The 22,587-nt window shown below is 47.3% G+C and overlaps 1 protein-coding gene across 1 annotated transcript in view; it reads left to right on the top strand.

Moving 5' to 3' along the window:
* The window catches only part of EIF2B1 (eukaryotic translation initiation factor 2B subunit alpha), a 47,063-nt gene that overhangs the window by 3,024 nt on the left and 21,452 nt on the right, over positions 1-22,587 (top strand). The window contains exons 2-4 of the mRNA XM_078667616.1: positions 15,852-15,953; positions 18,781-18,917; positions 19,005-19,121. Coding sequence (XP_078523742.1) covers positions 15,852-15,953; positions 18,781-18,917; positions 19,005-19,121 — 356 coding nt within the window. The remainder of the gene's footprint in view (positions 1-15,851; positions 15,954-18,780; positions 18,918-19,004; positions 19,122-22,587) is intronic.

Below are 22,587 nucleotides of genomic sequence, written 5' to 3'. Positions count from 1 at the left end.
CCACTAATGGCTTGTATAGCTTGATTCATTATAATTAATTACAGAGAATGTACCTTTCCCCAGTGGACCTGTCATGCTATTATCTCGAAGTTGACACTAAATGCAAGCAGTGTGGTATTGTGAGAGCAGATTTTTTTCATCCAGCCTGGACATGCCCAGCGGTGGCCACCTTTTGGTCTTGACTCACAATGGCACTACTCGACATAACAGGGCAGGCCTGCCGACTTACTCCAATTATAATGTTGTTGAGTTATGCCAGAGATTCCAAAACCATTTTGAAAGTTCACTGCCACAGGGCTGCTTTTGGGGAAACGTAGAGAGGCCATGAGATGGGGAAGTTGACTTGCCCCAAAATTTAAGGAGAGGCTACAGGACATGTCCCAGTGTGAGGAATGGTTGCCACCATCCACGAGATTTCTGGGCGCCCTTGAGAACTTAACTGTTAGAATACGAGTTCTGCCGCATAGGTGTGTCCCAATTACAGCAGTGCTGTACCTGCCTAGATTTATTGTATCAATCAATCAATCATAGGCATTTATAGAGCGCTCTACTTACCCGGAGGGTCTCAAGGCGCTAGGGGGGGGGGGGGTGCTGCTACTGCCCGAACAGCCAGGTCTTGAGCTTCTTCCTGAAGGCGAGGTGGTCTTGGGTCAGGCGCAGGTGGGTCGGGAGGGAGTTCCAGGTCTTGGCGGCCAGGTAGGAGAAGGACCTTCCTCCTGTTGTCGTTCTTCGGATGCGGGGGACGGCGGCGAGGGCGTGACTGGCTGATCGGAGGTGTCGTTTGGGAGCGTAGAAGTTGATGCGGTTGTTGAGGTAGCTCGGGCCTTGATCGTGAAGAGCTTTGTGTGCGTGGGTAAGGAGACGGAAGGTGATTCTCTTGTTGACCGGGAGCCAGTGCAGGTCTCTTAGGTGTCCGGAGATGTGGCTGTGTCGTGGGATGTCGAGGATGAGTCTGGCTGAGGCGTTCTGGATCCGTTGGAGTCTCTTCTGGAGCTTGGCGGTGGTTCCGGCGTAGAGGGCGTTGCCGTAGTCCAGTCGGCTGGTGACGAGTGCCTGGGTGACAGTCTTCCTGGTCTCGGTGGGGATCCACCGGAAGATCTTCCGTAGCATGCGCAGGGTGTTGAAGCATGACGAGGAGACGGCGTTGACTTGCTTGGTCATGGAGAGGGAGGAGTCCAGGATGAAGCCCAGGTTGCGTGCGTGGTCTGTCGGTTTGGGTGCGGTGCCCAGGGCGGGGGGCCACCAGGAGTCGTCCCAGGCGGAGGGCGAGGATCCCAGGATGAGGACTTCCGTCTTGTCCGAGTTCAGCTTCAGGCGGCTGGTCGACATCCACTCGGCTACCTCTTTCATTCCTTCGTGAAGGTTGGCTCTGGCGGCGGCGGGGTTGTTGGTCAGGGAGAGGATCAGCTGGGTATCGTCGGCGTAGGAGATGATGTTGAGGTTGTGTTGGCGTGCGATGGCCGCGAGGGGGCTCATGTAGACGTTGAAGAGGGTTGGGCTCAGCGAGGATCCTTGAGGGACGCCGCAGATGACTTCGGTGGCCTCTGACTTGTACGGTGGTAGACGGACTCTCTGTGTTCTTCCGTCGAGGAAGGAGATGATCCATTCCAGCGCCTTCTCCTGGATTCCGACGTTGCTGAGGCGATGCACTAGGGTGCGGTGGCAGACGGTGTCGAAGGCCGCGGAGAGGTCTAGTAGGATGAGGGCCGCTGTTTCTCCGTTGTCCATCAGGGTTCGGATGTCATCGGTGGCAGCGATGAGGGCGGTCTCGGTGCTGTGGTTGGCTCGGAAGCCAGACTGTGAGGGGTCGAGGGATCCGTTCGTCTCGAGGAAGGCGGCCAGCTGCTTGTTGACGGTCTTCTCGATGACTTTGGCTGGGAACGGGAGCAGCGAGATGGGGCGGTAATTCTTGAGCTCGGTGGGGTCCGCTGTTGGTTTCTTGAGTAGAGCGCTGAGTTCGTCATGCTTCCAGCTCTCAGGGAAGGTAGCGGTGGTGAAGGAGGTGTTGATGATGTCACGCAGGTGGGGTGCGATGACGGCGTCGGCCTTGTTGAAGACGTGGTGAGGGCAGGGGTCGGTCGGAGATCCGGAGTGGATGGAGTTCATCATGCGGACGGTTTCTTCGGTGCAGATCGGAGTCCAGGCGCGGAGGGTGGTGGTGGGGGGCGGTGGTTCGGTCGAGTTGGACGTGGCGTTCGTCGGTTGGGTGTTGAAGCTGTTGTGTATGTCCGCGATCTTGTTGTGGAAGTAGGAGGCGAGGGAGTTGCAGAGTTCTTGCGATGGGGTGATGTCGTTGTTTCCGGCTTTGGGGTTGGAGAGCTCTTTCACGATGTTGAAGAGTTCCTTGCTGTTGTGTGCGTTGTTATCCAGCCGGTCCTTGAATGCGGTTTTCTTGGTGTCGCGGATCAGTTGGTGATGCTTCCGGGTGGCAAGCTTGAGGGTGGTCATGTTGTCCGGTGTTGGCTCCCTTCTCCAGGCTTTCTCGAGGGCTCGGCAGTTCTTCTTGGAGCTCTTGAGTTCGTCGGTGAACCACGGGGCCTTCTTGCTGCCGGGTCTGCTGGGCGGGGTCCTCAGTGGGGCGAGTTCGTCCGCGCAGTTGCTGATCCACTTCGTGAGGTTGTTGGCGGCCTGGCTGGGGTTCGCTGAGCTGGCGGGAGGGTGCTGGCTCAGGGAAGCGACGAGCTGGTCGGCTGTGATCTTGCTCCAGCTTCTGCGGGCGACCTGTTGCTGGTGGTGGTGGGTCGTCGTTCTTCTGAAGGTGAAGTGGACGCAGCTGTGGTCCGTCCAGTGGAGTCCTGTGGCGTGGCTGAAGGCGATGTCTTTGCTGGATGAGAAGACGGCGTCGATTGTGTGTCCGGCGAGGTGGGTGGGGGTGGTCACTAGTTGCTTGAGTCCGAGGTTGTCGAGCAGGGTGGTGGTGTTGCGGTCGTTGTTGTTCTCCAGGTGGAAGTTGAGGTCCCCCAGGAGGATGTAGTCAGCGGAGGGGAGGGCATGCGGGCTGACGAAGTCGGCGATGTCCTCGCTGAATTGGGTGCGTGGTCCCGGGGGTCGGTAGATCAGGGTGCCTCTGAGGATGGTCTTCGGGTCGGTGTGGATCTGGAAGTGTAGGTGTTCGGCGGTAGTCAGGATGTCGTCGGTGAAGGTCGTGATGCGGATGGTGTCCCTGTGGATGATGGCGATGCCTCCTCCTGTCTGGTTGGCGGTGCGGTCCCTCCGGGTGATCTTGTAGCCCTCTGGGATGGCGATGGCGATGTCAGGCGCTGAGGAGGCGTTCATCCAGGTCTCCGTGAGGAAGGCAACGTCAGGAGCAGTGGTGTCGATGAGGTTCCAGAGTTCGATGGCGTGTCTGTGGACTGAGCGGGTGTTGAGCAGGATGCACTTGAGGTGGTTGCTGCTGGTGTTCGTCTTGACGGGTGCTGGTGCGAGGCAGGTCCGGATGCAGATGAACTTGCAGGCGGTACAGCAGAAGGGTCCGTGGGTGCGTCTCGGGGTGGCTCGGTAGCATCCTGGGAATCGGCCGGTGTTGAGTGCGTTGAGGGTGGCGGCGTCGTACGTCCGGCGGGTGGGCTGGGAACTGCGGGGGATAGGGGTCCTGGCACTGGGCGCGGGCCAGGCGCGGACGGGCGCAGGCGGGCTTACCTTCGGCGCTCATTCGGTGCTCCCGCTGCGCGCGTCCGCTGCGCGGTCGCTGAGGGGGCGTCATAAGAAGGGATCCGTGAGGGCGGGTCAACTGTGAGGCGGGGAGCGCGTTGTCCTATCAGCAGGCGGGGGGCGGGGTCGCGGCAAAAACCGGCGCGAAAATCGAGTCGGGCGGCCTTGCGGCGGCTGGGGCGCCGGGCTGGAGTGGCGTCAGCAGGCAGCAGTCAGGCAGCAGGTAGGAGGCAGGCAGCAGGCGGGGAGCGTGGGGGCAACCAGGCCGAGGGCACAGTGGTCGCTCTGTTTGTTGTCATACTCGAAATGCGGTGTCATATAATTGTTCTGCAAGGTGCTGTGATCTCAATGTATGTTTGCAACCAATGTTGAATCTTTGCATGTTGGAAATGCTTCTAAACAATTTTGTATACTATGGTTTGGTATTTTCAGATTCTTTTGCCCAGCCATCATGTCATATTTTGTCATACTGCCACACTAACGGTACTGATTATGTTTTCTGAAATGTATAAATAAAAAATCCTTCCTTCTTGCAAAGGATCAATCCTGCCACCTATCTATACAAAATAAAATTATCAAATTCCATCAAATAAATAAATGCAATCCGCTTCACATTCATGTTGTCTATTTTCGTGTTAATTATTTTATGCATTAAAACTTTTGTCATGTATGAAATAAGGGGTGTTTAGGACTTGTTACTCTACTGGTGGCAGCCTGTGCTGTGTCTCTTGTGGTAGCCGCATGTGGTTAGTTCAATTGTATTGTTGAAATCACAACTCCAGAAGCCATGGCTCAGATAATCTGTAGCCCTGACCTTGGACTCGTGCAGATGGAGCATGTTAGCTTTGGTCATTTAGTGGCCATGTTTTAAGTACTTAGTTTTTTGCCTAGACTACTAACTTGTCCTGTAGCCCCAGCCTCGACAGCGGCCATATCTATGTTTCATGACATCCTGAAACATCAAAAGGCAACCTCTATTCACCATTCTACACACTACCACTCTTGTATCCTGGCAAGACCTTCATTGAGGACAGGCGCCTTGATATATAATTAAAATATTAGTGACAATATTGTTAATCCACTGATACTGTTGTAAAGCTATTTCTACTTCATGTGTTCTCATTTTAATCGCTGTATTTCCTCTGTAACGGTCCATATCTTAAAGCTGCATGCAAAACCTTTCCTTTGTAAACGGCACTGGCTGTATGTAACTATTTTTATGTAAAGTGCTCCTATATCTGTTTCAGTCTGCATAGCACTATATGAAACTACACAATTAAAATGTGGCACATTAGCTTCAATGATGACTTTCTTGCATGTTGTATAACGAGTTTTCATATCGCTGAGGTCCACCTGAAGCTGTTACATAAGCATACTGTATATGTAAGGTCCGCATTCATTCCTTTGGTGCATTGGTACTCACAACAGATATTTATTGTTGCCCAGTTTACTAGTGCTCATTTTATTAATCCCAGGAGAGTGAAAAGTGGAGTGATTTAGTGGGGTTTAAACTCTTGACTATGAGTTCAGTAGTCCACTTAGCCGCCAGACCTTGACTGTACATGATATCTTTTCTGGTCTCCAAATAGCTTGCTTTCTGTCCAAGTTGCTAAGGGATTGGGTTTTAAGTGCAGGTCTGTAGTGGTGCAGACATGTTAATTTTCGGATTAAAAGTTGATTCAAGGGTTATCAGTTCTTCCTGGAGGGCATCAGTGGAAGCTCTGGCTATCGTCAGTGGGTGGGTCACTTGTGCAGGAGGCCAAAGGAGATGGTCGAAAAGTTTGTCCCATCCAAGGGCAGAGGCGTTTGTGTGTGTGTGTGTTTGTACTTCGTTACAACATCTACAGGGAGACTGAAGACGCCAAGCAAGATGTTACAGTAGCTGGCAGATGATGATGAGATTAGAAAATTCAGGGGAATATGGTCAAGCTAGTTTCTGGAGGCCTGTAGATAGGTGGTAGGTACAGTCCAGGCTTCACAAAGCAGGAAATGGTGTGTGAAACATTGAAAGATTTTGTTTGAGGGATGTGGTTGAAGCCTGCCGACCAATGAAGATTTGTGGATGATAACAATGCCACCCCATCCTTACAGTTCATGAGCTAGATTCAGTAATCTTAAGAAACCAGTATGAGAAAGCAGGATGTCCATGAGGGGGGAAGGGGGGGGGGGGGGGGGGGAGGGGGGGGGGAGGGGGGGGGGAGGGGGGGCAGGAGGCATTCCAGTCTTAGTGAGGTACAAAGCATGGAGAAGGTAGCTCGTGAGCTGCCAGTAGCTTACAGGATGTAGCTTGCACAAAGTAATTGCCTGTCATCCGGGTTCAGAATATGCAGTAGCCTTCCTATTAAAGTGACTCCAGGCTCTGTGAAGCTGGTGAAGTTCGGGATCATTGATTTTGCATCCGTTCTCAGTGAGATGGGCTGAATTTCTCTCTGTCCTGCTCTACATATTCTCCTCTCTCTTCTTTTCCTTTTTGCTTTTCTCCTATCCTTTCTCTCACTTTCTTCTCCCATCTTCCTTTTAACCTTTTGCATTTCTTCCCTTCTCACCTTTCTTACTGCTCTTTCTTTTTTAGGTCTCGCTGGCGTTGCAGCGCGAAGCGCTGCCGCCAACGAGACTTATAGCCGCCTTGCTCTCTCCCAAGGGAGACAGAGCTGTGCACGAGCCGATCCAGACCTGGGCACGAGCCGACTCAGGTCTGTGAACGCCAACGTGCACACTCACGGCGTCACGCTCCTGCCCTCCGGCGTCTCTTCCGAGCCGACTCAGGTCTGTGAACGCCAATGTGCACGCTCACGGCGTCACGCTCCTGCCCTCCGGCGTCTCTTCCCAGGCGCGCTCCAGGCCGACTTGCGGTGTGCGTGCTCCAGAGTTTCTGTGTCCGGAGGTAGACGGCATGTGGTAAGTGAGGGCCGGGGGGGATTTGTTTGCTTTATTATTGCCTTCCGTACATTGCAGTTTGATTTCATTTGGCCGTCCTGGTGCTTTTTTATTCTGGTAACTGAGCCTGCTCCACAGTAGGTGATTCTGGAGTTGCTGAGGTGCTCATGCTGAAAATCTTTTCACAATCGTGAGTTTTATTTCTTAGAACCGTCTTCTCCCGGGGTCACCTGAAGAGCAGGGTATCTCGTGGTGTTAGATGCGCTGGATTTGTAAATCAATTCCTTGTATCCAATTAGAAAGCGTGGATGGTAAATTGGGCTCCATTTTGAGGGGGCCTTGCTGCGCGGCGGTTGAGGTATGATGAATGGTCCCCGGAGGGTACTTAGCGAGCTGTGAGCCTTTACAGTCAAACTAGCTCTTATTAGGAAACCGTGTCATCACGCCCTGCCCAGGGAGGTGTAGAACATCTTTGCACTTTGTCTCTACCAGTCATGTTTTCCTTTTCTTTTTTTTTCTTTCTTATAGATTCGACAGCCGCAGAGTCCTGTTGTGACTCATCATCTCATGCTGCTGCCAATATTACTGCAGTTCTGGCCACGGCCACATTCATAACAAGTCAATAGCGCCTTATTCTTTCTTTCTTTTTTTTCTTTCTTTTTTTTTGAACCAAGAAAGGAAAACATGGAATGAAGTGGGAGGGCGCTTCAGTTTGTTTGTACATTGGAAGTGATGTCTTAAGTAGAATGTGCTCAGTGTGTGTGCCACAGGGTCTGCATGGCTACGTGCTATTCTATAATGGCAGAAACAAAAGAGGACACACTCATTAACCTTTCTTTCCTATATGACTTGTTAACAAGTGTGCACTCATTTTGTGTTAAACAGATTAGGCTGGTAAAACTGTAGTTATTCATACGCTTTTCTGTCCAAGAGCATAAATAAGAGTCTGAGCTGTTCTGCCAATAATTGTGTTTCCAGCTGTCTTCCTCCAGCAATTTCTAGGCTGAATCTCTTCTGTAGTTATGGTGAGCAGGATAGGGGACTAATAGATCCAAGATGCAGGCCTTACTCGCAGGATGTGCTCGCTCTCTGCCAGGAGATGGTCGGGAAGGCCTGGCTAGCTAACAAAGACAGTCCTTCAGTTACTGGGTGTTGTTCCAGCCTTGCATCCCCTTTGGCAGAAGCACTGAGACTGCCGCAGTGTGGCCAGCCAGCAACATTAGGAAATAAGGGCCTATTTTATTTACACAGGCTGCTGAATCATGGGCATTCCTCTCTGCGTGGAGAAAAGTCAGGCAGCTCTGCTTTCCACTGAATGTCTCAGGAGTGCTTGACGCTTTCATCTCCGAGTGTTCACACACTTGTTTTAATGTGCTTTCTGGAAATGGTGAGCCTCGGCAAGTAGGTTGCTATACAAAGAAAACATCTGCATTAACTATTCACACATATTTGCATCTTTAAATAAGCTTTTTAGGCCTTGAGCATCTGATCCAAAGCATACGTTTTTCAGGCCTGTGAGATAGAGCTACACCAACAACATTAGCTGGCGTGAAGTGAATGGTTCCAAATGTTTGGCTTATATGTATATGTGAACACACTGCTGCATGTGTTGACACAAAGTTATGTTTACAGTAAGGCTGGCCCCCTCCAGCCAATATTAGTGACATCTAGTCGGGTTTTCAGAATGGCCAGCGGACATGCACGTGATCTGAACAGAAATTCATTCTATGTAAATTAGTCTCATGCATATTCAATGTGGGTTTCCTGAAAACCTGATGGATTTTGCTATGCAGTGGGGTGCTGAGCCAAACTACTAATAACAGTAATTAAAACGTTTTATGACGTAAGAACACATACACGTTTGTATAACTGTGGAGACCTCCATTGTAATGTAAATAAGCTGCATAGTTTGAAGGCCAAAGGCTCATTTTTTTGTCTCGCGTGGCATAGGCTGTGCACATGCGCAGTCTCGCTCGCGAGATTTAATGACTCTGAGTAACCCGGGCATTCAGCAGCGGGCTTCTAAAAAAGTATTGTATATTTTTAATCAAATTAAGCACTGTGTGTGAAGGGCGTTTATGGGGGCATGTACAACTTTGAACTTGTGGAGTGTGGAGTAGTGTGGCTCACTGGTTAGAGGCGGCAGGCCCGAGAGCAGAAGTCGGCCCGGGACCAGGGTTCAATTCCCGACGCGGCAGGGTCGTGGACCTTGGTCAGCGGACTCGATAATTCTTGCTTCGGTGCTTACTCTAATCAGAGGTTCCACTCGGCAACTCTGGGCATTAGCTTGCCTAATCTCCACAACGGCCCCACCAATTCCGGGGATGCCTGGCTCCACCTTGGGGACTCCCAGCAAGGGACCATCCCACAGGGAAAGCCAGGACGGGTTCCCCAGAGTTATACAGCGCCGGGACGCCCCGTTGCTGGGGCAGCTGTGCGCTTTACAAGTATACTACATTTACATTTAACTTGAGTTGCCAGTGTTGTGTCATCACATTCTGCTGTCCTGTAGTGAAACCTGTAGAAAAAAAAAATTGACAGGGTTTTTGGAGAACTTGTTTCTAATGCATCGTTTATCGATATTATCGACGTGCAATTGCAGCTAAAGAATACTTTTTTGGCCCAGTTATGATGTCCTGGGGTATTCATTCCGAGATCACCGATTGTTTCCCTTAAAATGTACCACTTTCAGATGGCCGCTGCATTCGCCCAGTACTGCCAGCTTACCCCAGGCTCCCACAGTTCCTTTTCAACCGGGGGCACACGCATATCACAACAAATGGGGCATGGGTTTGGTGGGCCGGCGCGCTCTGATGTCGCAGTGGGCCCGGTTTCTTGCGAGCTAGGGGGAGCCGGGGCCCGGAGCGAGGAACACTCCTACTTTTACTGACAAGGCAATGCGCCGCCGCTGCCTAGAGATAACAAGTGCTCTAACACCAGCTCACCATGGTGGACAGCAGCCTTCACACCACCACCAGCTGGGTGCAAACCAGGGTTAGTGCTCCCTGCTGTTGACAAAAGGGGTTGTGTGATTGCGCGTTACACTGGACCAGCTAGATATCCCCATTGCTGGAGTCTGGAGGATCCACAAGAAAGGAGATTGGTTCAGAATGTGTCATGGGTCGGAAGTTATTGTGTACTTGCTAGACTGGATTTTTGTTAAGGCGCAGGCCCTCTGTGTATGCGCTGCCTGTATGTGAATGGATAGTTTATAATGATCGTTCTGGGTCTACTGTAGAATGGGCCACGTCTTCTTGGGTCTGACTGCAGGGGTGGGCCTGCCTACACTCCTGGCACAGCTGTCAGCCCTGGGGAGCTGAAACAGGGAGGTGGTCGGTTGCAGCAGATGTTTGGTGTCCTGTTGCTGCGTCCTGTGACTTCAGGGGGGAGGTGGCGCTGCAGGCTTCGTTAGAGGAGCATTTGCTACGTAGGTGGGGTGCCACGGCAAGGGAATATAGCATTTGCATGTGGAAGTGATCGAATGGTGCAGGTCGGTGTACCCTTACTGTCATATGCATATGGTGTGATGGTAGTGGGTGGTGCAATGTTTTCGAAGGTGAACTGGCATGGTAAGGCTGACAGCCAGTGTTGCAAGAATACTGAGCTCCGATCGGGGCGAATGCATTGAAGGAGGCTTCACCTGCCACAGTTTTAAGCGAGCCCTGCGAGCTGAACCTCCTGGACAGCTGCTCTTGACCCTAAATGTTGCACAACCTTAGTCCGGTATCCGGGGCGCAGGTCCCCAGCGGTGCACGGGGGCGGGTGATTCTGAAGGTGGCCGCTCCTACTTGCTTGTCTCTGTGGGTGCAGGTAGCAAGGGTTGCGGTGCCAGATGGGGCGCGGGTGTGTGTGAGGGGGAGGAGGTAAAATGGCTGCCCGATCAGATTGTTTTTGTTTCGGCGACCAGGGCTGCCCTGCGGAGCCAATTACATGTAGAGATGATTTGCGTCATTGCTACCGGGGTCTCTCTAGGGTCCGGGCTGTGATCGCTCATCAATGGCGACATTGTTTTGGCTCTAAAGTCAGGGAGTATGTAAAACAAAACACATGAAACGCAGTAGTGCCCACCCTCCAGATATGAGATGGAATCCCACAACCCACACCTGCAGTGTGAGAGACAGCAGTGTGTATGAGAGACAGCAGTGTGAGGGACAGCATTGTGTGTAAGAAAAACTGCATTGTATGCGAGAAACAGCAGTGTGTGTGAGAGAGACAGCAGTGTGAGAGACAGCATATGTGTGTTCTAGGGAGAGAGCAGTGTGAGAGAGACAGCAGTGTGAGAGATACAGCAGTGTGAAAGATACAGCAGTGTGAGAGCGACAGCAGTGTGAGAGACATTTTAATTATGTTTTGGTTTTTGAAACATAAATAAAACGCATTGATATTTGCAATGTCAATAGCTCAAACTCGCGAAAATACGCGACCTATTGCATTGCAAATGCAATAGGTCCTGCATTTGCAAGAGATTAAGCTATTGGCATTGTAAATGACAATGACATTTATTTATCTGTTTGCAAAACCAATACATAAATAAAGATGTTCTCATTTACAATGCCAATAGCTCTAACTTTTGCAAAGGCGAGACCATTGCATTGTAAATGCCTGTTCTCCTTCTCTCCACTTTCTGGTCTATACTTTCCTGTCTATACTTTCCTTGATTCATTCTTTCCTTTCCATCTCTCACTTTCCTCTGGTCCCTTTCTTCCTATCCTTTTATCCCTTCCTTCGCTCTTAATTTCTATCTCTCTTCTTTCTCACATAATTATCTCCTGGTTTTCTCATTTTCTTCTCACTTTCTATTTCTTAATTTCTGCACCTCTAACCTCCATTGCCTTTTCTCCTTTCCTTCTTTTCTTCTCATCACCATTTTCTTTCATTCTTGCCTTTCTTCTCTCCTCCCCATCTTTATTCTTTCCCTATCATTCTTTCCTCTACCTTTTTTATTTTCTTCTTTGTTTCTCACCATTTTCTCTTTCCTTTTCTTTTGTCATTCCTTTCTTTTCACTTATTTTTCCATCTTTTTCTCTCTATTCGTTATCTCCCTTTTCACTTCTTCATTGTTTATTTTTTTCCTTTTGTCATTACTTCTCCCATTTTCTATGTGACGCCTTATACTCCTTCCTTTGCTTCTTTTTTTGTTCCATTCCCTTAAGATAGCTTAGCATTTTAAAGCAATCATTTCATGCATTAATGTGTTTTTAATAGTTGTCTGACATGTATACCCGTAAACATCGGGGTGGCTGCAGAGATATGTTTGCTGATTTAGAGCTGTACCTCCCAAAATGTATCATGCTACCGTTCCTAGTTAGGGTATATGTATATGCTGAAGAAAAAACACTTTCTGATTTGTTCGTGTAGGTCAACCAATGACATTCATGGCAGTTAACCATTTATAGTGGATGCACTAGCTCTCAAAGTGAGATAAGTGTCATCCCACATACTGCATGACTGAGAGGCCAACACTCCCAGTTAGGCACTTGCAACTCAGCTTTGATTCGTAAACAAGAGCATAGGAACGAAACTGGTTCTTGTGGACCGAACACATAAGCCTGTCTTGATACTGTCCTTGTGCCGCTAATGCTATGTGCCAACTGCAGCCGAACAGGGTTGTCTAGGGGCAGCAATTCGGTTGCTTGGTGTGAGAAGTTGGCCTGATGTGCAGTGCTCACTATTCTAGTGATCACTATATATCAGTCCAAACAACCCTTATTGATGATTGGTTGTAAGTCAACCTTATAGACCAGCTATCCTAGTAGCATGGATACGAGCAGTCTAAGGCTAAGACTCTAGAGGGCGTGTTAAGCCAGCTGTTTTACCATCACATTACCCCTTGAACACCCAGTGAAAGGACACCTCACAAGTGTTATGAAAATAAACAGTGTATTTAATAGAATCACAACAGCCCTGTACTCTTTATGAGGACAGGGTGCTAGGCACACAACAAAACTCTTACGAAAATACTTAAGTTAGCACAGTATATACAAATGCCCGAGGGGCACGAAAAACCATATACTCTAAAAGTGGAATGCAAAATTACTAGCAGGTAAGTACAGTACTAATAGGCTTTGGAATCGCTAGGACTTGACTATAGAATCGTTAGATTACTTCTAGGAGGCCCAGGGGACTCGGGTGCAGAGTGTGCACTCTCACGCGGGATGCGGGACAAAGTCTATGATAGCTAGTAAAGTTAAAGTTAGTGTTTACGGGCGAACCCGACCTGGTAGGAAGAAAACGACAGTGGATCCTGACCCTTGGATAGTGAGGCTATGCTGGGGCACCGAAATGCCGAAGTTACCTAGCCCAGGGGCTGCAGCTGCATAGGTCTCAAAAGACGTCGGGAATCCTCGTAGACGAACCAGGAGCCTGGAAGAAAGATGCTGGCAGGCGACCAGTGAAGAGAGTTTGAGTTGATCCAAGCCTGGATCTGGAAGATGGATGACACCTGAAAGCAGAGGGGACCAAGTTCGTGACTACTAGCCAGTAGTCAGTGGGCACCAGGAGGGCACCGGATGGTAGTCACCTCGACTAGGTGAGTGGGCGACGCTGTGCTCTGCAGATCTCACGGACCAGGAGGCGTTGTCGGCGACCAGGATGGAGAGGCGAGCTGTCCCACGATGGATGAAGCTGTCGGCGTCGAAGTACCCAGGATTGGGCAACAAAGCCTTGGCTAATTCAAGCCCACGCGGTGGACTCAAAATGGCGTCTTGAGTGGACCAGGAGGGTCCGGGGTGCTCCTCTTCTGGAAGGGAGCAAGAGCCAGTCTGGAGCAACCAGACCAGCAGCAGTGAAGTCGTCGGGCGTCGTTCAGAAGGCCACAAGCCAGCGGGCTAGTAGCCAAACAACGCGGTGAGCAGCAAAAAGCAGAAGGGCCCCACGCCGATCGTGGAGATGCTGGGGGGCTGCTCTTCGGTGCTGGAGCTGCTTAGGGTTGGGGCTTCTCGGACCCCAAAGCACTCCCAGGAGATTACTCGGCGGGCTTGCTGTGAAGAAGTCGTGCAGTCTTGGCAATAGTCGGTCCCTTGAGGTCTCGTCGCACTCACGGTTCTCAGCTTGGCTGTAGAGGTGAGTAGAGGTCGGAGGTGCCAGGGAAGCCGGGTCTTGTCGAGCTGGGCAGTCGGATTCCGGAGGAAGGACTTGCAGCAGACCGCAGTGTTCTTAAGGTGGTGCCTGCGGATGCAGGGTGACTACTCCTTAGCCACAAGGGAGAATCTTGAAGAAGAAATCTTGATGTCCTTTCGTAGAAAGTCGTGTCTTGATTCCAAAGATGATCTAATTTGGAAGGGGGCCTGCTCCTACCTTTATCTGGGAAAAGGGGGCTGGCACGCGACTAAGTCCTGCCCTATGGGTGGGACCAGGAGGGGGGTGGTTACACCCCTCTCCTTTGGCGGGCTTTCCCCAGGCCAGGGGCTGGAGTGCCCCTGGAACTGGTTTCAGCCGGCCTATGCACAGTGAGCACCGGGGTGCCACTTGCAGTCACCTTCCTCTGTAGCCCTGCCTACCTGGAATACACAAAACCCTGTCTGGGACGGTGCTGGCACCGCCCCTGGCAGGAAACCCTTTGTCCTTGCCTCCTGCTCTGGGAGGACTCCCAGCAGCAGGAGGGCAGACTTGTGTCTCGGTGGCAGCATCCATTTTGTGGAGCTGAGGCTATGTCTGACTTTAACCGGGGTTACAGGTTACATACATGTCGTGTCCCTCTAGAAGGGTGGAATGCTAACCCCGTCGCCAGAATTGGCGAGGGGTTAGTATTCCAATTCGTATGACACCTTACTCGACATGTTTTGATAAAGCGATACCAGAGTTGGCATATAACCGCGAGGATTATAATGCACTTAAGAGTATATGGTATGCGATATCATGGAAACGGCTAAGGGATGGATCCTGAAAGCCGCAGACAGGCTCAGCTCATGCCAGAGCACCATCTCACACGATTCCAAGCACTCTACCTTCAGGATTGTTAAGGCCTGCCATAGGAGTGACTGATAGGAGATCTGTGTGTCCATTTTTAGGGTTAGATATAGGTATACTATATCTAAAGCAAAGGGTGATTACACCACCTTGCCCCAGCTGTCGTGCAGCCAGTTGTGTCAGTTTAGTTAGTCAGCCCAGGGGTGGCACAATACATGCTTCAGCCCCTGGGAGACTTCTGGGTGCACCTCAGCCCTGGGAACAGGGACTTAGAGAGGGCCCAGTGCCAATTCAGTACCTGAGTACAATTTGGATAGAGAGAACAGCTAGGCTGTGGGTCTGATTAGCAGGCCCACAGCCAGGGAAAGTCGTAAACCAGTGCAGCAAAAAGCAAAAATCTGGGTGATCATAGGATTGCAGACCCTACTCTCCTACACTTGGTTTTATTTTTGTACCCTTCTTTTATCCACATGTTAGGCTGTTTTTCGGGTGGTCTCATCAGAAGTAGCTCTCACTTTAAGAAAAGTCAGAGACCGCCCCCCTCCCAATTGGAGATTATGTGGGCGCTCAGACCCGAGCACTAGAGCAATAAAGAGATGAAAAAATATTTACATCTGCTTTGTATTAGAGCACTAATAGTGCAAGGCCCATCCAAGTTGACATTGTCCATGCAAAAGAGTGTGCTCATAAAGGTATCATCTGTACTTTAGGATGGCATTCAAGAAGACCTCGGTAGAATCTCCACATAGACCAGAGCACCAGCTGTCCCTGTTGTGCCAGAATGGTGGATTCCCATAACCCTGCGATTGGGCCTGAAATCATGGCCACATTTAGTCCAATCTTTGTTGCATTTTTGTTTTCAGAATGATATTGGGACCGTTTTTTAGAATAAAAAATAAAACCTAGTGAGGAATGTTATGGGGTAGAAGTATTTTTATTGGGATATTTTAAAAATGGAAGACCTGTTTGCCCTGCCCAACCAATGACCAGATGGAATCTGTGGCCTTACAGTGCACATGCGAAGCGTCATCTGCTGGATTTGTAGACTACTTTTGTATTTTATATCAAAAGGACTGGATTCAAGTTGTTTTTTACCCGCTGACACATCATTTGTCTTTAGCAAGTCCTGTCATCTCAGTGTGAATTATAAATTGGTACAAATCACGTTTGTGTCTGCCCAGATGAATTCCTATACAGATATGGTTGTTGTCCTCTTTCAATAATAAAACAAACCTGCTTTAACTATTTTCGCATTCTGCGTCAATCATACCTTTCCCATCCCTATTTTATTTAGTATTTTGTGCTTTTGTGTTATAAACAGCCTTTTAATTTTGTCTGACCATATTTGGATAACTGCACTTGCAAATGGAATACAATGAAAAGATTTAACATTATCTCTTTCTGTTTTTTTATAGAAATAATTGAGTATTTTAAAACTCAGATGGCCGATGGCACAGGTGTGGCCTGTGCTGTGGCCGCCATCCGTTCATTGCTGGAGTTCTTGAAGAGAGACGAAGGTAAATAGAACTTGTGTCAAAGGAAATCCACTGATGCCAAGTCCGCCAAGCAACACTAGACTGTTTGTGACGCCATCCGTCAGTCCTAGGTTTTTAGGTCGAGCATTCAAGACCTTTTGTAAATACTTTAGTATATACTTATATGTGTATGTACTTTGTGGGCTCTGGTGAACAGCCCTAGGACATGTCTCCTTCCACTTAGGAATTTTTTTTCTGATCAACTGCCTCTATTTAATCATCTTGATAGAAAACGACAATTAGAGGTCAGTAAAATACCAGAATTGCTTTCTGCTTGTTCAACTGTCTCTATTTAACTGTCTTGGTAGAGAACGACCAGTAGAGGTCAGTAGAATACCAGAATTGATTTCGTCTGAGGGACTTTTAAAAAAAAAGAAATTCTGGCTACTGCCTCTATTTAACTTTCTTGATGGAAAACGACCAGCAGAGGTCAGTAAATACCAGAATCACTTTAGCATTCTCTAGATTCCAAATCATAGAAGTGGTCCTCCACGAGCACCCGTAGCCAATGGTATTTTTTTCAAATCTTGTATTTTCAGGGATATGACCACCGAAGTCCCTGATTTTATGTTAAAAACAGAGCTTTGGACTATACCATTTCCCGCTTATAGGCAAAATCTCTCTCCATGTGTTCCCATATCTGGCATGTCACACAGTTAGGTGCTTACTTTCCCTCCATGTTCAAGAACAGTAGATGTTTCAGCACCCAGGCTAATGTGCTGCATAGCTAAATACATATAAGGTCCCAAAGGCGAGACCGATTGCATTGCAAATGCTTGTTAGACTTTGCTCTGGGGTTTGGTGTGTGGGTCTTATTATAGATCTCTCAAGTTCCTCCATTCCAGGTTTTCACTTTGTATTTTGTATTGGTAACATCTCCCTTTAGTTGCAGTGGGATAAAGCAGGATTATGAGTACCTGAATAAAAAAATAAAAAATACATTTTTGACTGAGTTTGCTACTGATGCATGAACTTGGAAAACTTTCATTTTAATACAATGGAGAAAGCAAAGCTTCATATCTTAGAATGCTAAATATTGCTGACCTAAATCAAGGACTGTCAACATTTGGTATATGTGGGCAAGAGCCACTTGCCCGAAGTATCTTAAAAAAATATATAAATATATATATATAGTCTAATTTTGGTTGCTTACAAAACTGATGCAATAACTACCGAAATAAGCAGTTTTATGGCACTCTTACCAACGGCCCAAAAGTCCTTTATTTTTTATGCCATGTTCTAACACGGGACAGAAGAATCAAACTGATTAAGCATAGATCTCTGTGTATGTATTAAAAATGTATGCTCCTAAATTTTCCTAATATTACATCATGGATTTTACGGGTGGTATACGGGCTTAGTTCTTTGCAAGCTCATTACCTATTGAAGAGGAAAGCATTGTACACGATGTGTCCTCAGTGACAATTTGCAGGATATCCCCAAGACCTGTTTTTTGCAGAAGATTGTGACAGAACTTGGAGTCTTTTCAACGAGTGGTCATTTTTGGCACAGCAAGTGGTACAGGCAGTAATGAACACAAGATTGTGGTGCAATCGCACCTGAAACACGCAAACAGCATAAGCAGCTCAATAACAAATTCAGTTTATTGGGAATTTGGGACCAGATGTACGGAGCTTTTTAGCGTGCGCAAACGGGTCTTAGACCTGTTTGCGCATGCTAAAAAGCATGGGCCCATGTACAAACAGTATTTTGCGACTCGCAAATAAATTGTGACTCTCAAAACTGTTTTGCGACTCGCTATTAGGAAGGGGCATTCCCTTCCTAATAGCGACCGCAAAGCTATGTACCAATGTTTTGCAGCTGCAACTGCGGTCGCAAACACTCGCAAATTACCATCTACTTCAAATAGGTGGTAATGCATTCGCAAATGGGAAGGGGTCCCCAGCAGACCCCTTCCCCTTTGCAAATGCATGTAATATTATTGTTTTAAGGCAGGCAGTGGTCACAAGGACCTCTGACTGCCCTTAAAAAATAATATGAAAACATTAAATTTTTTCTTTTTTAACTGCATCCCGTTTTCCTCTAAGGAAAACGGCCTGCATTAAAAAAAACTGCTTTATTTAAAAGCAGTCCAGACATGGTGGTCTGCTGAGCCCAGCAGGCCACCAAACCTGGGAGGGCCTGTCATTCCCAATGGGCTCACAAATTGCGAGAGGCTCATTAATATTCATGAGCCTCTCAATTTGCAACTCCTTTGGGAATCGCAAACAGTGTTAAACACACTGTTGTACATTCCAAATAGTGCCTCGCAAATTGCAAGTCGCTAATGCGACCCAATCTGCGACACGCTATTTTGCAGGTTGTACATCTGGCCCTTGATGTTTTAGTTAAACTTCATACTCTCTCAATAGTGAGCACACTTCACACGGCCACAGTCAATGGTTTTTGGATAGCTAAGGTAATGTTTTTATTGTTTTTATTTTATTTTATTTGTAATGGCCATTAGCATGGTTTTACTTTGACCCCACTTCACTGACAAAACTGCTGATTCACTCATTCACTTTGTATCGTCTATAGAGGCATGTTGTGTTTAGGCTTTTTGGTCATCCTTAATTAGCCAGAGTATGCTATTTTGATATGTGTAAGATTTATTTTGAGTCTGTTTCACTGGCAGGCTTGCTGCTGCACTTTGGCGTGCCCTATTATGTATGGGTTTTCTAATTCATCACTAGCCATAGTATTTTTTTTTTTATGGGCATAGGAATTGCAACCTGATTTAGCCACTGGTCAGCTTGCTTATGTGTTACACTGATTTACTTAAACTGTCTACTTTTTCACGATTTTACAGGCGAGACGATTAAAGGCTTGCGAGAGAACCTTACTGAGGCCATTCAAACTCTGACGGGAGTGGACTCCTCTGTAGCTGTTTCCTCAGGAGGAGAACTTTTCCTGAGGTTCATCAGTCTAACCTCTTTAGAAGACTCTGTACGTTTCCTATTACATTATTAATTTTTACTCATTCATTCCTGGCTTTCGTTGACAGAAAACACATTTTTTAACTTGTTTCTGCAGGATTACTCGAAGTGTAAAAAGATCATGATTGACCGAGGGGAGATTTTCCTCTCAAGGATATCGCTGTCTAGAACAAAGATCGCCCAGCTGTGTCACACATTTATAAAAGATGGAGCAGTAAGTGGATTTTGACAGAATTATCACATTTGTTTCTGTGCCTTCTCCAAAGTCTTTATTTTTATGTTAATATATTTATAGTTGTCTGTTGATCCTGTAGTCTGCTTGACATGCTGCTCATAGTAGTGTAAAGAACAGGTTGACAAGTATACATTGTAAGGGTGAGCTCATAACATTAATTTGTACATCATGTAACTTGCAGTTTCTCACCTCAAAGGTCATAATTTCTGTGGCATTAAGACCCCTTCCGGGAAGATAAGAGAGAATTGACTGAAGTTAATTGTTTTTCAAAAAAAGATTTTCAAAAACTGGGATAATGATTTCCAAAGTTGTGAGCGAGGGGAACCCCCAATGTCATCAAAGCTGTTAGAAAACCTCCTACGTGACCTGATAATAAAACCTACCAGTATGTAAATAGTTCCACCCTCAGAAGTGCAAAAGACACTACTATACAATGGGTCTCCGAAGGTTTAAATATAAATATTGTGTGGGAAAGGTCGGAGCTGCTCATATATTGGCCATCAAAACAGCAATTCAGACTGCCGCTGGCTATCATAAATGCTGGTGCAAAACTGCATAGTGCACCACCCCTGAAAAGTAACCACAGCAGACTATTGACCTCATGACGACAACTCCTTTTAAAGTTTAAATCCTCTACGACTAGACGATGTATTAATGCTATAACGTCACGCTCAGCTTCCTAGAGGGACATCGTCAATAACCCCTGTTTACTATACATAAATCAAAATACAGGAGGAGCGTGAAAATACACAATAAATTATTGTGACTCAAATTTCACATTTCCATTTCAACAATCAGTCCCAAAAGCAATCTTCCAGGCGAATTTTGTATAGTTTGTTTTCTTTATTCTGACCATATGCCAATGTCAGTTAGCTTCCAGAAAGAAAATAATTTTTACATAGTTAACAGCCAACGTGTTTCGTCCCCATCCGGGACAACATCAGGGCTTAATCAATATTCACTATTATTCAAATCCCCTAATAAAGAACTCTCATATCCACGATTTCCACGAAGATGACCCATGCAGTAGATCAGCTCGATCAAATATACACCACAATCTATTCCGACCTGCTACTAGTCAATTCCAAAATGCAACCCCAACGGTTTTCCTTAAAACCTCCAATTAATCCAATTCCTTCTATTGAACCAATTTCCAAACCATCAAAATATTAAGTTCAAACGTATTCCTCACACCTTTTCTCAGTTGAAGTCAATTTCAACGTGCAACCCCAACAGTATTCTTCAAAAGTCCAAACGCTCTAAATGATTATATTCATCCAATATCTGAAGATGCAAAACGTCCGAGTCCACGACGTGCTCCTTGCTCCCGGCCCGATAAATCCGGAATGCCGCATTGTTTGGACTTTTGAAGAATACTGGTCTGGGGAGAGGAACATGTGGAGTGACTTCAGTTGGATAAATCAGTTTGAGGTATTTCACCTTGGAGAAAACCACCCCAAACGTAGTGAGAAACAGGGAAAATAATTACTTAATCACCTCATGAGCTTGGGGCGTAGAAAATCTACTTGATTATTTGTAAATGATACTCTGCCTTAAATTGCTCACTTTCTGGTAAGTAGGTCAGTACCTCTAAATGATAGATTTTTCTCTGATTTTGAAAATTCTCTTGAGGACCAAGAGTGATCACTTTCTTCAACTGCTTAAGCTATGTAAAGGATTTGTAATCCGTACCCTCTTAAAAGTCGCTGGAGCTGCTGGGTTGCAAAATTAAAAAGCGTAAACTGGAATGGGTCTAAGCAATACCAATGAGCAAGTGACAGGATAAGCAGGGCACCCCTCGCAGTTATACCTGGGAAGTAGCTGATGTAGATGGAACTTCTACAAGTGTGACTTAATGGCCAGCACCTGTCAAGGATCTGCATAGCTGGCTTTGGGGTAACGCTGACAAACTGGGTGGATAAGATTCAATTTGCTGGGTAGATTCTGTGGGATCCCAGAACTATGCTTGGGATTATGGGTCCTTAGTAGGTAGGGACTGAGTTATCCTACCACCTTAGTACCCATGAGCCTGAGACCGACTAGCTATTGTGTCTCGCCTGCCCCCCTACTCACTCACAGAGGAACAAGTGATTAGACACCCAAGAACACGCCGCTCCCGACTCTCTCAGGAATCGCAGTTGCAAGATACACCCTTTTGCTCAGGCTCTTGTACTCGTCCACAATAAGATCTAACAGAGGCACGAAGCAGTTTAAAATGTTTATTTTAACTGACGTGCTCTAGTATGCAGTTTACGTGCCACAATCAGTATAAAAATGCCTAACACAAATACGGTCCGCATAGTAAGTAGTCCGAAAATCATAAAAGGGGCTGTCATGATAAATGATAGAGTAGCCACAACTCCCTCCCCTTGTATGGTAGCAAATTTATTATATATTAGAGGATCTCCAAGTGTTATCAGCAGATCCCGTACCTCAGTCTATAGATGGTAGTTCTACATCACAGGTGCTGTCATGCTCTTCTTCCTGGAAATAGCCCTCTCCAAGTTCCCTTACCTCTTTGTGTAGCCCCATATGACCAAAGTACGTGTTCCCAAGCAACAGCTGCATATGCATGTTTTGTCTAGGTGCTAGGGCCTGACCAGAAAAAATAATAAGGGGCATTGTTGTTCAACCTTGTTCACTATGTGCAGACTAAATCCCAGGAACGCGAAGGGTGCGAAAACAACAGTTTGTTCTATGTGAAACTTTCAGAGTAGCACAAGCAAACAATTACGTGTAGTAATATGTGCAAAGCAGGAGACTGACAGCAACGTGCTCATGCTAACATATGGAAGATGCAAAAACAACAGTTGATGGACAGAATGCAGAACAATGTCATACATTCACCCCAGTACAGAGTTCTGGGCCTAAATCCATCGTTTGTTTGCTCACCACACCACCCCAGTTCAGACATGGCCATATACAAATCAGCCTTCACCCTGTGCCTCATGGGAACAGTCCAGCCCGAACTGCCAAGCCATGTCTTCCCTGGACCGGAATCAAGCATCCTAGAACCCGTTTCTTGACTCCAGTGGCATGAAGAGCACGGGACTTATGTCTGAGCATACCTGTCCCACTCAGGGTGAAAAATGCAAAAACAACAGTTGATGGACAGAATGCAGAACAATATCATACATTCACCCCAGTTTAGAGATTTGGGCCTAAATCCATTGTTATTTTGCTCACCAAGCCACCCCGGTTCAGACATGGCCATATGCAAATCAGGCTTGACCTTTTCTGGCTATCAGCCGTCTTCAGCCAAGATAGCTTGATTCCAGTGGCTTAGTGAGCACGGGACTCACATCTGGGCATACCCTTCCCACTTAGGGTGAACAGCAAAACACACAAGATGATGGACGGAATGTTGCACAATGGCAAAACATTCACCCCAGTCACAGATCTGGGTTTAATCCATCGTTATTTTGCTCACCAAGCCACCCCAGTT

The sequence above is a fragment of the Lissotriton helveticus genome, chromosome 11, assembly GCF_964261635.1.
Source record: "Lissotriton helveticus chromosome 11, aLisHel1.1, whole genome shotgun sequence".
NCBI classification, from domain to species: domain Eukaryota; kingdom Metazoa; phylum Chordata; class Amphibia; order Caudata; family Salamandridae; genus Lissotriton; species Lissotriton helveticus.
The sequence above is the reverse complement of the archived record's forward strand: the minus strand, read 5'-3'. Positions and strand labels throughout refer to the sequence as shown.